The 14,295-nt window shown below is 31.8% G+C and overlaps 1 protein-coding gene across 4 annotated transcripts in view; it reads left to right on the plus strand.

Moving 5' to 3' along the window:
• BIVM (basic, immunoglobulin-like variable motif containing) overlaps positions 1–14,295 on the plus strand; it is a 44,218-nt gene that overhangs the window by 15,047 nt on the left and 14,876 nt on the right. For all 4 annotated transcript variants that reach the window (XM_051984157.1, XM_051984156.1, XM_051984159.1 and 1 more), the window contains exons 4-6: positions 2,265–2,360; positions 2,942–3,046; positions 5,102–5,196. In XM_051984157.1, coding sequence (XP_051840117.1) covers positions 2,265–2,360; positions 2,942–3,046; positions 5,102–5,196 — 296 coding nt within the window. The remainder of the gene's footprint in view (positions 1–2,264; positions 2,361–2,941; positions 3,047–5,101; positions 5,197–14,295) is intronic.

The raw sequence follows: 14,295 nt of genomic DNA on the forward strand, positions 1-14,295 counted from the left end.
AGTAAGTCACCTAACCTCAATCTTAGTTTCTTCTTCATCTGGAAAATGAGAAGGTTGAATCTGAGAGTAGGGAGTGATCACTAAGGACAAGGTAATCCAGGAAGACCAATGGAGGAAACAATATTTAAACTTAACTTGATGGAAGGCTAGAATATAAATAAATTGAGATGAGGGAGAGGCCAGGAGAATGAGAGCAAAGATATCCAGGTGGGAATTTGTATGATACTTTGTAAAAAAGTAAAACAATTTGGTTTTGAGTAGGGCATTAGTGAGAAGAAAGTTTAGAGAGGTGGATGAAGAATATATTGTTAAGTGTCTTAAATATCAGTTAAAGGAGATGGGAGTTTGTTCTATAGGAAATAGAGAGTAATGTAAAGATTATATTCAATGGGTGAAGTGAATAATGCTGTCTTTGAGAATAAATCATTAACATCCCATATTGCATCATGATTTAGATCTCCTTGGCAATACCTATCTACTTGGTATCAAAGAATTAAAATACAGAGTAGATGTGAGATATGTTCTTTGAAAAATGTCTATATTTTTTTTCCCATTTTAAGCCAATTCTAGATATTCAGGGTAAAAATAATTTACATTAAATTTATCAAAGTCTCCTTTTTTCCTTTTCTCTATCTTTAGGGTAGAAAAGCAATTAATTAACTAGAAGAATATAACCAGGGAAAAAAAGATGAGTCAAATTCAGTATTTCATGAGTCTTTTTCATTATACTGAACTATTTAAGCAAATTTGTGTTTATGAAAATTGGGTTACAAATTCCTTAAGGTGTTGGGAAAAGGACATTGGAATAAGAACCCTGGTTTTTAGTTTTGTGTCTGGTACTAACAAGCTATGTGACCTTGGAAAAATCAGTTAACATTTCTGAGCCTCCCTTTTCTTTTCTTTTTTTTTTTTTTTAAATAAGATGCTCTCTGAGGACTCTTACCTCTAATGTTAACAGGGTATTGTTTTATCCTTCTTTTACAGTGCTATGAATTATAGCTCTGTGCCTTGAATAGATACAATTAATATTTTTCTTAAAGATCTCTTCTGCATATTGGTATACATATCTGCTCTATGACAACATTACTATATAAAGTTTTTTGAAGTATGGGAGAAAAGTATAATCTGCTGAAATATCAACTTAAAATAATTTGAAAAAACTTCAAATTCATATTGAAAAATATGGAAGGCCATTGATTAAAAATCTTACAGGATGAGATGTATAAAGATTATGATTGAAATAATCAGGGAGGGAATTGTTCCTTTAGAGATCTCAAGGGGCCATTGTAGAATTGAGAAGAATAGTTAAATAGAAAGATGATTGGACTCCAGAAATCTGAAGACTCAGATTTTAACCCCAGCTCCTTTACCTAGTGGTTGTGTGGTCTCAAGCAAGTCAGTTATTAAACATTTATTATGTACTTAGTACATGTCAGACATGATAAGTGCTGGGAATAGAAAGAAAGACGAAAACAGTCCTTGTTTTCAAGGAACTCATTCTAATGAGAAACAAAGAACCAAGTATGCACATATAAGTTGTGTAGAAAGTAGGTAGAAGATATCTCAGAAGGTACTAGCTGTGCCTTCTAGCAATGGGGATGAAGGTGGGGATGGAATGAACTGAGCCTCTTTCAGAAAGTGGTATCTGAGATGAATTGTGAAGAAAACTAAGAAAGTCAGGAAGTGAAGAAAATAAAATGAGGAAAGAGAATATATATGGGGAACAGCCACTGAAAAGGCTGATGGGAATGAAGTTATCTCTATACAGATTCTCATATTTATATATAAAATTCTAACTCCTGTCTTGACCTCTAGTCTTTCATCTTCACTTTCTGTATTTCTGCGTTGATTGTTTCTTATGCATAGAATGTCTTTTCTCCTTATCTTTGCCTCATAAAATTCTCTTCCTTCAAATACAGCTGAAGCAAGCTTCTATGTGAAACTTTTCCTGTTCTCCCAACTGCTCTTGCCCTCCCTCCCAAACTACTTTGTATTTAACAACTACTTTGTGCTTATTCTTTTTATATATTTATTCTGTAGATATTTACAGATACATTCCTCATTGGCTTTTAAGCTTCTTGAAAACAGAACTTAATTAATTCATTGTACCTCTAATACAGTATTTGGCAAATAGTAGGTGCTTAATAAATATTCATTGATTGATATTCACAAGCTGAAACCTGCAATTATCACATATACTTTGATAAACTATTCATTTACATAGCTTATGTTCAAATCACTAAAATAAGCTTTTCTCTTTTCAGGTACTGTATCAGTCGACCTCAGTATAAGACTTCCTGTGGTATCTCCTCATTGATATCTTGTTGGAATTTCTTATATAGCACAATGGGAGCTGGAAAGTAAGTCATACGTATTCCTTGATATACAGTATTCTCCAAATGGTTTTTGCACTTGACATTTACTTAGCATCTTCCCTTAATGTTTTTCCCTCCTTAATGCTGGCTGAAAGTGAAAGGACTTATAAGACCAATATCCGTACTTATTGGTAAAGGAATTTTGATCTATTCAATTTCTGACTTGTGCTTATCTGTGCCTCTTTGGCTACTTGGTAACCTCCAGTTTGGAGAGACTCACCTATTTGATGCTAGTGTTAGTGTGGACACCTGATTGGCTTAGCTCAGAACTCTCAAACTCAAGCTATCTGTCAGCTTCAGTCTTCCTGGAAGCAGGAACTATCGACAGTACTACCTCTCCCAACTTAGGCTTCTATTTTAAAGTTGTATTTCTGTGATAATTTGTTTTTGTCTTTGTTAAAGTATTTATTTTTGTTGTATAGGTATCTGTCTGTCTCTATATCTGTCTGGAATTGTGGTAAATCATTATACTGATCAGAGTTCTTTAGTCTTTCAAGGCTATTTGTCTTGACAATGTCGATGTTGTTATATAAATATGTGTATTAAAAATGATGCTTTTCTTGTAGCCTTCCACCTGTTACTCAAGAAGAGGCTTTACACATTTTGGGATTTCAGCCCCCATTTGAAGATATTCGTTTTGGTCCTTTTACAGGAAATACCACGTTAATGAGGTATGAAATAATCTTTGTTAAAAATTCAATATTATTGGGGCAGCTAGGTGGTGCAGTGGATGAGCCTGAAGTCAGGAAGACCTGAGTTCAAATCTGGTCTCAGACATTTAATATTTCCTAGCTGTGTGACCCTGGGCAAGTCACTTAACCCCAATTGCCTCAGCAAAAAAAAAAAAAAATCAATATTATTTTATTTTCAGGTTCAAATTCTCTATATATACCCTTACATCTCCCTCTATGAGCCCTATACCATACAAAGAAAGCAAGAAAAACAAAACTTGTTACAAATATGTATATTCAAGCAAAACAAATTCATGAGTTAATCATATCCCAAAAATATTCCACATTAGTGACATATAAAGCAGCCATAGTGAAAATTCAGTTTTATTTTATTTTCAGGTCTGAATCCCCTTCTCCTCATCTGTTCCCCCAGCCCCTCACCCCCACTGAGAAAACAAAAACAAAACCTGTTGCAAACATGTAATGTCAAGCAAAACAAATTTTCCTGTTGGCTATCTTATTCATGCATGTATATGCAACCACACATATGTGTAAATATACATGCACACTTCCTCATTTTATATTCATGAGTCTTTTACCTTACTAAGTGGAGGTGAGTAACATGTTTCATCATGGGATTTCTAGATCATTATATTGATCAGAGTGCTTCAACCTTTCAAAACTAGTTATCTTGACATGAAATCATATAAATTTTTCCTCTTGGTTCTGTTCACTTAACATTAGTTTTTACAAGTTAAAGCAACCTATATGTAACAGGATAACTTGTAACTTTCAATCATACATCCTAATTTTTGTATTTACTTGGTAAAGGTGTTAGTGCTGCTTTTTGTCTTTACATTATAGTCAGGTCACAGATTCTTCCCAGATTAAATCTTCCTTTATGAGAAAAAAATTGTTAAGCCAAGATACAGTAAACACATTTGACAATGTGAATGAATAGTGTTCTATTCTAGTAGACCTTTCCCTCCATTCTGAGGATAGAAATACAAGTTTTAATACTTTCTCTGAGATCTTCATTGCTTTTCTAGTTACTTAGAGTTCAATTTGTTTTTAATGATCTTTTCATTTATATTGTTATAGCTATTTTGTAGATTGTTCTCTCATATCACAGCATTAGTTCATAAAAATCTTCCCATGTTTTTCAGAATACTTTTTTTATTACCTATTCCCTTCTGTGTATGGCATTCCACATATTGTAGTTTTGCTATTACCCTATCAATGGAGTTTGTTTTGAGTTATATATTTATTTTTGGTATTTAATTGGGAATTAAAAAAAATTTTTTTTTCAAAGTAAGCATTTAGAGAGAGAAAATTTCCCCTAAATAAATGCTTTGGCTGAATCCTATAAATTTTGTTATGTTGTCTCATTATTGTCATTATCTTAGATGAAATTATTGATTGTGTCTATGATTTGTTGTTTTGCCCATTCATTCTTTAAGATTAGATTATTTAGTTTCCAATTAATTTTTGTTCTCTTTTTCCCCTGGCCTATTGCATGTAATTTTTATTGTATCATGATCTGAAAAAAATGCATTTACTATTTCTGCCTTTCTGCATTTGATTTTTATGTCCTAGTACATGGTCAGTTTTTGTATAGATTCCATGTACTGCTGAGAAAAAAGTATATTCCCTTTTGTCTCCATTCAGTTTTTTCCAAAGGTCTATCAAACCTAACTTTTCTAGAATTCTATCTACCTCCTTAACTTCTTTCTTATTTATTTTGTGGTTCTATTTATTTTTTCCCGAGAGAACAAGGTTGAGATCTTCCACTGGTATAATTTTGCTTTCTAATTCTTCTTACAGCTCTCTGAACTTCTATGGGAATCTGGATGTTATACCACTTGGTACATGATATATTTATTTTTAAGTACTACAAGATGTTTACTTGATGACAAGGCACATATTTTATTTGAGATTCCTATAAATATTATTATTTTACTAAATGTTATATTTTCAACTCTTAAAGTTTCATTTGAATTTGTGTTGGTTGCTTTCTTCAAAAAACTTTTCTATAATGTCTTCTTGCTTTTTCAGATGGTTTAGACAAATTAATGACCATTTCCATGTAAAAGGCTGTTCTTATGTTCTCTATAAACCTCATGGGAAGAATAAAACAGCAGGAGAAACTGGTAAGTATAACATTAAGACAATTGAAGTGGTTTTTTTTTTTTTTTCATTTTAGCACATTTTGAGTATAACTTCTTATGCTAGTCATTTAAGTTAAATTTAGTGATTTTTCTACAAACAAATTAGCATGTTGACTTTATTGAAAAAAGGGACCTTAGAAGTCATATAATCCAACTCTTATTTTTATAGGTGGGGAAACTAAGGCAACAAGAAATTAAGGGAGTTGTCCAGGATTAGAGAGTAAATGCCAAAGCTAGGATATGAACCCAGATTCTCTGACTTCTCATCTAGTAGTCTTGCCAATAAAGTGTGCCAGATCAAGTACTGTGTCTCTTAATTGAGTATTTTGAAGAAAGGGCCCAAAGGATTGTTGACCCAAAAAAGAGGTACAAAGTGCTGCTTATTTTTTTCTTAATAGTATTTTATTTTTTCCAATTATATGTAAAGATAATTCAACATTCATTTTTGTAAGATTTTGATTTCTATATTTTTTCCTTCCCTTCTTTACCTTTGACCTCCCCAGGACAGCAAGTAATCTGATATAGGCTGTTCATGTACAATGTTTTAAAACATATTTCCATATTATGGTGTGAATGAAAAATCAGAACAAAAAAGGAAAAAACAAGAAAGAAAAAGGAAACCAAAAAAAAAAGTGAAAATAATATGCTTCGATCCACATCCCTCTGGATGTGGTTGGCACTTTCTGTACTAAGTCTATTGAAATTGTCTTAGATCACTACATTGCAGAGAAGAGTTAAGTCTATCATAGTTGATCATCACATAATCTTACTGTTACTTTGTATAGTGTTCTCCTTAGGTCTGCTCACTTAGCTTCCATTCATATAAGTCTCTCCAGCTTTTCTGAAATCATCCTGCTCATCATTTCTTATAGAACAATAATATTCCATTGCATTCATATACCATAATTTATTTAGCCATTCCCCATCCATTCAGTTTCTAATTATTTGTCAACACAAAAAGAGCTGCTAAAAACATTTTTACACATATGGGTCCTTTTCTTTTTTATAATCTCTTTAGGATACAGACCCAGTAGTGACACTGCCAGATCAAAAGATATAGACAATTTTTCACCTCTTTGGGCATATTCCAAATTGCTTTTCAGAATGGCTGGATAAGTTCACAACACCACCAACAAAATGCATTAGTGTCCCAGTTTTCCTACATCTCCTCCAACATTTATCATTATCACAAAGTGCTGTTTAGACAAGCTTAAATGACATAGAATTGTTTGTACATATTGCATAGTTTAAAAAGAAAGTATCTTTTTTATTTTTACCTGTTCCACAATGGCAAAGAAATAAAAGTTTGAAATTGTTTTCTTTATTTGGCCAGCATAGGTGACCTGTGTGAATAATTTACTTATGTAGTTTTTTGTTGCTCTTCTGATAGGCTCCATATTTATACTCTGAAATTAAGTAGATAAATTCTTTGCTTTCCCCTCTAGACTTCCACTGTATTTCCTTAGTGCTTTATAAACCTATCATTTAAAACATGTAGAGGCTTATCATTTTCAGTTTGGCCAGATGGCAAAGCAAGGGAGGGATGGGAAAGAAATTTTATTAATTTTTATTTGGGGATCTAATATTTCTATAGGAATAACCACCTGAAGTTTGGAAGACAGAAAAGCTGAAAATCTTGTGATTGCCACTCAGTAGTCATAGATTGCCTTATCACATTGCCTCTGCCTTTTTTTTTTTTTTAAAACCATTTCATTTTACCCACATAGGTATTTAAATTTTGACAGGAGCAACTTTGTTTTGGTGAAAAGAATACTAACTACAGAATCATAAACTCTGGGGTTATAAGCCCTAACTACCATTTGCCAGCTAAATGGTCTTGGCAAGTCACTCAACATGAATGGGCCTTAGTTCCTAATTTATAAAAATGGGAATAATATGAAGATTAAATGAGATAATGTATATGAAATGCTATAGAAGTCTGCTGTTATTATGTCATCAGTAATTAGTCTGAATGTGATACCTGCTTAATTGTCCCAGGAAGCAGAGTTTCCTGAGGCATAAAAAGGCATCTTGAACTGCAGTGGCTAATGATATCCATTCTGTAAGCCATGGTGGGTAATAATAATAGTTTCCCTTTTGACCTTAGGTTTTCAAGATTGGTCCATTTCTCAGAATATAATCTCAGACAAATTAAAGAAAGGATGAAGGGGGCAGGTCTAAGTAATTTATATTCATCATAAATGTTTGAGTTTATACATCTTTATTCTAAAATTAATATTAACCATAGAATAAAATATACTGTATAACATTTTCAGTAAATTTTTCACATTAATTTTATGGGCAAACAGGAAAAAAGGAAGATATTTTAGAATTCAAATACATGTGATTATGGGTGGGCTTTTTCTCTGGAATGTAGGTTTGTGTGTGTGTGTGTGTGTGTGTGTGTTTGTACAAAAATATATATTCCCTTAGAACATATTTCTAGAGATAATAGATTTTACTATAGAGTACTTAGTCAGAACTGATCTTTTTTTTTTTCCTTCTGTTCACATCTAATTTTATTTCCTTTTATATTCACAATAAGTAATACTTTTGATGCTTCCTGTTTCTAACTATTTTTAGGTAGCTTATCAAGCCCCTCCTTATTTGTCTGATAGCCATCTGTCATTCACATCATATCACACTCCCTGGGAATACAAAATAGCTATTGATTTATTTAGAATACTGTCTAATGAATCAGTATCACTAGAGTACTCAAAATTTCACCTCCTGTTTGACAAATGATTTGTTATTGATTCTCAGAAATACTTCTTAATTCATCCTGATTCCCAGAGTATCACTTTATTTCACTCCTTTACCCCTTTTCCCAGTACCCCCAATACCCCCTTCCTCCATGCCTCCATCACAATTCATTGGTGAAGCTGCAAAAACTGATGTAGCATAAACTCAGGTTGTTAACTTCATTGTCCTTCTCTGGAGTGGTTTTTTATGATCTTATAATTACATTAAATTGCATTCATAGCATAGAAAAATATATATTTACATCAAAGAATTCCATAATTTGATGACTTAAAAATTTTAATTTCTTACATCATTGTCACTTGCCTCTGACATCTCCCATTCTCACTCAGAGAGGTCCCTTATGACACACATATAAATATACATGTCATATGACAAATAAATATAGTCAAGAAACAAATTAATAACTTGGTCATGTCTATAAATATGTTCTCTATGTCACATTGTTCTTCTGTTTCTTATTTTGCTCTGCAAAAGTTTATAAAAATTTCCCCAAATAATCAGACTTCCTCACATTTTCCCTGTCTTACAGCATGATAATATTCCTTTCCATTCAAATATCACAATTTGTTTAGTCATTCAATCATTTGGAAGTAAAAAAAAATCTATTTTTGTATAAACAATTTTTTTTCTTTCTTTAACCCCTTGGGAGTTAGTAGTTGTATCACTGGTCAGAGTATACACATTTTATTTTCTGTTGTGGTATTATTTGCTGTTGGGAAGCTACAGTATTGGACTTGTAGGCAGGTCGACCTGAATTCAAATCCAGCCTCTAACTTTTACTTGCTCTATTACGCTGGGCAAGGTACTTAAAGTTTCTCAGCCTGTTTCAGCCTCTGTAAAATAGAGATAATATTAAGACTTATCTCATAGGATTGATGAAAGAATCAATGAAGATACCATGTAAAAAGCTTTGAAAATTTTAAGGCACTAAATAAATGTTAGCTATTGATATTTTAACTAAAAATTATTTCCCACAATGATTGTTCAAATTTACAGCTCTACTAACAGTCCAAATGACATTCCTGTCTTCCTGAAGCCATCTTTGTCTTTTGGTGATCTGAAAGGCATACTGTAAAGCAGGGGTCCTCAAACTACGGCCTGCAGGCCAGATGCGGCAGCTGAGGACGTTGAAGGGCTATGAAGTTTCTTTATTTAAAGGCCCACAAAACAAAGTTTTTGTTTTTTACTATAGTCTGGCCCTCCAACAGTCTGAGGGACAGTGAACTGGCTCCCTATTTAAAAAGTTTTAGGACTCCTGCTAAAACCTTAGAGTTATTTGAATTTGTATCTTTTTTTTTTTTTTCTTTTTTAGCCAGGGTCACACAGCCAATCTATTCTAAAGATGGGACTTGAAACCAGGTCTGTTGACTCCAAAACCAGCTTTCTTTCCAATATGTCTTTCTGTTAATCTCTATTCTTTTATTATTTGTCATTTAAAACATTTTTGTTTTACAGCTTACATTGCTTCTTTTTACAATTAGCTTTTGATAACTATCGTTCTTTAACAAAAAGTTCTTATATATTGATTCCCTATAGTTTTCCACTCAGACCTTTAGCAGAGATATTCCTTACAATGAATTTCTCCTACTAATTTCTGTTCTAAATCTAACTGCATTAATTTTGTTTGTATAAAAGTTTTTGAATTTGTATAATCAAAGTTGTTAGTTTTTCTTCTTTGATCATCTCTATTCACTATTTAGTTATGAACTCTCCCCTTAGATAATTCTTTTCATTCTCTGCTAATTTTTTTGTGATAATTACCCTCTTACATTTATGCTGTGCTAACATTTGCAATTTATTTTGATAATATGATTAATGCATATGATTAATGTAAACCTAATTTTTGGTAAACTGTTTTTTTTTTTTAGTTTTTCATTCTTCCCATGCAGTCTTGGTCAAATAGGAAATTTTTACCACAATATTAACATGATTGGGCTTATCCAAAACTAGGCTACAGTGGGGGGTCTTGCTTATCTCATTCATTCAACTGAGAATCTTTTTTTTTTTTTTTAAACTGGATACAAAAAAATTTTGATAGTCATTACTTTGTCATATGACTTGAGATCTGATAATGGTAGACCCAGTCCTACTGTTTTTTCATTATTTCTTTTAAGATTCTTGACCTTTGGTGTCTTTAGAAGAATTTTATTCTCATATTGCTATTTTGTCCAGAACCAAAAAGTTCTATAAAGTTTCCCAATCTTTTTTCTTTACCACTGCTCTCAATATTTGTTGTTCATTTATTTTTCATTTGTGTCCTACTTTGTGTAACCCTTCAGGATTTAGCCTGATTTGATTTAGTTCAACATGACTGATGTGGTTTAAGAAACTAAATATTGTCCAACTGCATTTTTCAAGATGTGGCATAAAACATTTAAATGTTAGTGACCTATATAGTTAGTAGAAAAATATTAAAACTATTAAGATTATTTGGTAGTAGATATAAAATAAAATTATCTTATTTCCTGACACTGAGGTCAACATGCATAATTTGTTCATTGTTTTGATGGATTTTGCTAGTCATTTTAGTCAAGCAGAAAAACTGATCACGTAGATAGAAAAATTATGCTTCTGCATATGTAGTCCAGACTATCCATGTGACCACATATTTAATTTACTGTCAACTATTACCCTCAATTTTCCTGCCTTTTGAGTACCCACCTACCATTTTGAGTTTTTTAAAGGTATGTCTTTTCTAATCAACATGTCTATTATTAAAAATACCTCCTTCCCCACTATACACAGAGTTTTCACTGATTTAAAAAAAAGTTCCGTTTTGTTAAATTCACTATTGTGTTTTTGGCTTCAACAAGTAACTTTGTAACTAGATGACATTTTTCAAATAATATTTAGGTTTATATGTCTGTGTCTAGAGATATTTGTTACCAGGAAAAATACTTTAATTTTAGTGGTAAAAACTTAGTTTGGAATTCACATGTACTAGTGCAATATACAAAACATTATAGTAACCATCTCATTTTCAATGATAAACTAAGTTCAATATTGCCATTTTTTTTTAGAACATGTGACAGCACAACAATAACTTTTGGGGGAGGATTGGCTCATTTAAATATGAAATAATTTTTCACACACTTTCAACATTAAATCTCCATTATCTTTATGAATTCTCTAACTTACAGAAAACACATTTCAGTTAAAGAGAATTCTAAAACTGTGCAATTATTTTGCTAACACCTTTTCTAAAATGAATTAGTGTCATTAACTTCACCTAGAATCCCCAAAATATACAGATGATTTTTTTGTAAACACATTTTATCATCCTTAAATTCCTGACTTCAGTTTGCATTATCTTTTACAAAAGGGTAGAAGAATCATATTCAGTATTATTCTTCATTGACATAATAGTATCTTTGATATGGGTGCTTGCCAAGTAACCAATGGACTAGGACTGCCTTCTTGGTATTCAACATTCTTTCCAGAACCAGTGGTTTGATAAGAAAACACAAACTGATTTATGGGTCAAAAGTGGGAAGGGGGATGTCTATGGAGCATATGCTGAGCTTTGTAATATGTTTTGTGACTTCTTTAAGTCACAAAGATCAGAAATCTATCTTTAATGAGCTTTGTTACAGGGAGGTATATAAGGTTTGAGACCACCTTTCCTCCTATCATTTTGCTACATATTATATTTTTCTTTTCTCCATATATTGACTCTTTATTGTAATCTTTTGTTCCTTAATAAGAGATTTCCTCAGTAGGCTTACTGTCCTCCTTCTTTAGGTGCATTCTGACACATTTATAAATTTAAATTTTGAAGTAACTGATATAGATCAGCATTTTATGAAACCATGCACGATGGTTGCCAATGTAAATTTAAACTAATGGTCTTTATTCTTGGGTCAGAAGTTATTTCTGAAGGCAGAATAAGAAATTAATGACTTAAGTGGAATTACTCATGAGTTCAAAAAGAAAAGGAAAATGGAGAAAGCCAGAGATAAAAATAAATGGTACTGAAGAGACTAGCATGTTTACTAAAGAATTAAAGATATCTGGTACACTAATAGACAATTCAAATGTTGTCTTACAAGCTGTATCCCAAAAGTATGTGATCAGTGGGAAAGACTGATATAACTCCTAGACTACTCTTTGTTACTCTAGCTGTGGCCACCTTTGACTTAAGAGAAATCTTACCAATCAATTGCTATTTTGGATAGCAGCAGCAATTACAGTTCAAGAAATAGGGCAGAGCTTTAGAGTCAAGTTAACAGACTTGGGATGAACTAGAATCATCATATACAATCAAATACTGTTAAAAAAAAAAAAAGAAGAAGAAGCAAAGCTTGTTATGAATTATGATGAACCAGAGAAGTCAGATGTAAACATTTCATCAGGTGCCATGTGTTGGGGGAAAGGGACAATCCTTAAGATGTAATAAATTGATAGAAGGGTCCTGGATCAGAGAAAGTTTACGAGGCAACATTACAGAATTCCAGTTTTTCTCTGAAATGTATATGACCTCTTAAGGTCCATTCCAACTCTAAGATTCTATTCCATTATTTTAATAGGGATTGACGTTAGACTTACTGGATGGTAACTTCCAGCATCACTTCTCTTCCTCTTTTGAAGATCAGTACTGCATTTGCTTTTTTCCAATATTCTGGTACCTCCCCAGTTCTTCATGACTTTTCAAAAATAAATATTTATGGTTCGGTAAGTTTATTAGCAAATTCCCTTAACACTTTAGGATGCATGTCTTTTGGTTTGACTGACATTTATATGTTTAAAATTACCCTCAGTATATTCATTTGCTTCCTCCTTTCCTAATAACTATCATCTTTTTTTTTCCCCCTGGGCAGTGGGCAAACACCTGAATTTCCATTTTTCCTATTTCCTTGTTTAAAAGTGGATAAAAAAAAAACCCTTGATTTTTCCTTTTTAGTTATTGTTCTTTCTTCATAAAAGTTTTAATATCTTGTGATTTTCTGTTTTCTTTACTTTTTCATTTCAGTTTTATACTTCTTCCACCTCAACATTTCTTGTTCTTTTGTGTACTCCTGAAAAGGCTTATCTGTTCCAATTTAATTTTGATTTCTTAAAAGATAGTACAACCTGTTCCACATTTGTGACTTTCTTTAGGTTTCCTGATTCATTATATTTTGTCTTCTTGATGTCTAGTATCATTGCCTCACCAATTCCCTTTCTTATAAAGGTACATTCAGAGAGGTTGAAAACTCTTTAATACCAAGATTCTTAAATTCAATTGTATAATATGCAGTACTATTTTGCTACTATCTGTTGTAAAAGTGTCTTCTATTTGTTTGGTTTCTTCTCCTTCTTTTGTGAATCCTCTTGAATCTTCTTCTCTACCCTTCCCCCGATCTTGTGCTTTGTCCTCCTTAATAATTGGTAGAGAAATGTTGGGCCCAAGATTAGTATTCAAGAAATATTATTGACTTAAAATTGGCTATGTTAGCATTCAGGTCTTCAGAGTATAATCTTTAGGTTTTATTAGTTTGAGTTGCTACAGAAAGTGTATATTTTTTCCTCTCAACTCTCACTTCCAAACAGTTTCACTCCTATAGCTCTTTTAAAATTTTTTTTCTTGTCATGGAGCTTCACATTCATTGCAAAAATACATCCATGATTATTTATACCTATATCCATAAAGACACATACACACACAATACATATGTGTGTGAACACACATCCACATACATATGTACATGTCTATGTACATATATATTTATAAATGTGTAGACACATATGTATGTATACTTTCATGTAGTATTCTGTATATTTGTGTATATGTAGATATATATATATATATACATGTCTATTGCACATGTATATATATATATATATATATATGATATAAATTATTTTTCACCAAAATATTTGCTATTTAATGAAAGTAGATAGTAAAATCTAATTTTATTTTCCTTTAATTTAATTGTAACATCTTGGACAAATCATTTAACACATTTATGACTGTCTTCAAAATATGATAACATTTGCTTCCCATATCACAGATTGACTGAAACATAAGATATTTTGAAATGAGAAAATATTTATAAATGGTATTATGGCATATTTAGGAGTAATTTTATATTTTTATTTTTTTCCTGAATCACCTGCCTTTAAATTACTTGCAGGCAAACAAATTTTCAAGTCAACAATGAAATAATTCTGTATTTTAGGGGAAAAATTGGATGATTTTGGTTGAATGGATATTCTTCCATCCCACTCTCCTTTTTGAATACATCTTATACATTTTGACATTTTCAAATCTCAGAGACTTCTAAGTCATTTTTAGCATAAACAAAGAAATACTTTGATTCAACTAAATCGATTCTGTTG

This window comes from Antechinus flavipes, chromosome 3 (genome assembly GCF_016432865.1).
Source record: "Antechinus flavipes isolate AdamAnt ecotype Samford, QLD, Australia chromosome 3, AdamAnt_v2, whole genome shotgun sequence".
NCBI classification, from domain to species: domain Eukaryota; kingdom Metazoa; phylum Chordata; class Mammalia; order Dasyuromorphia; family Dasyuridae; genus Antechinus; species Antechinus flavipes.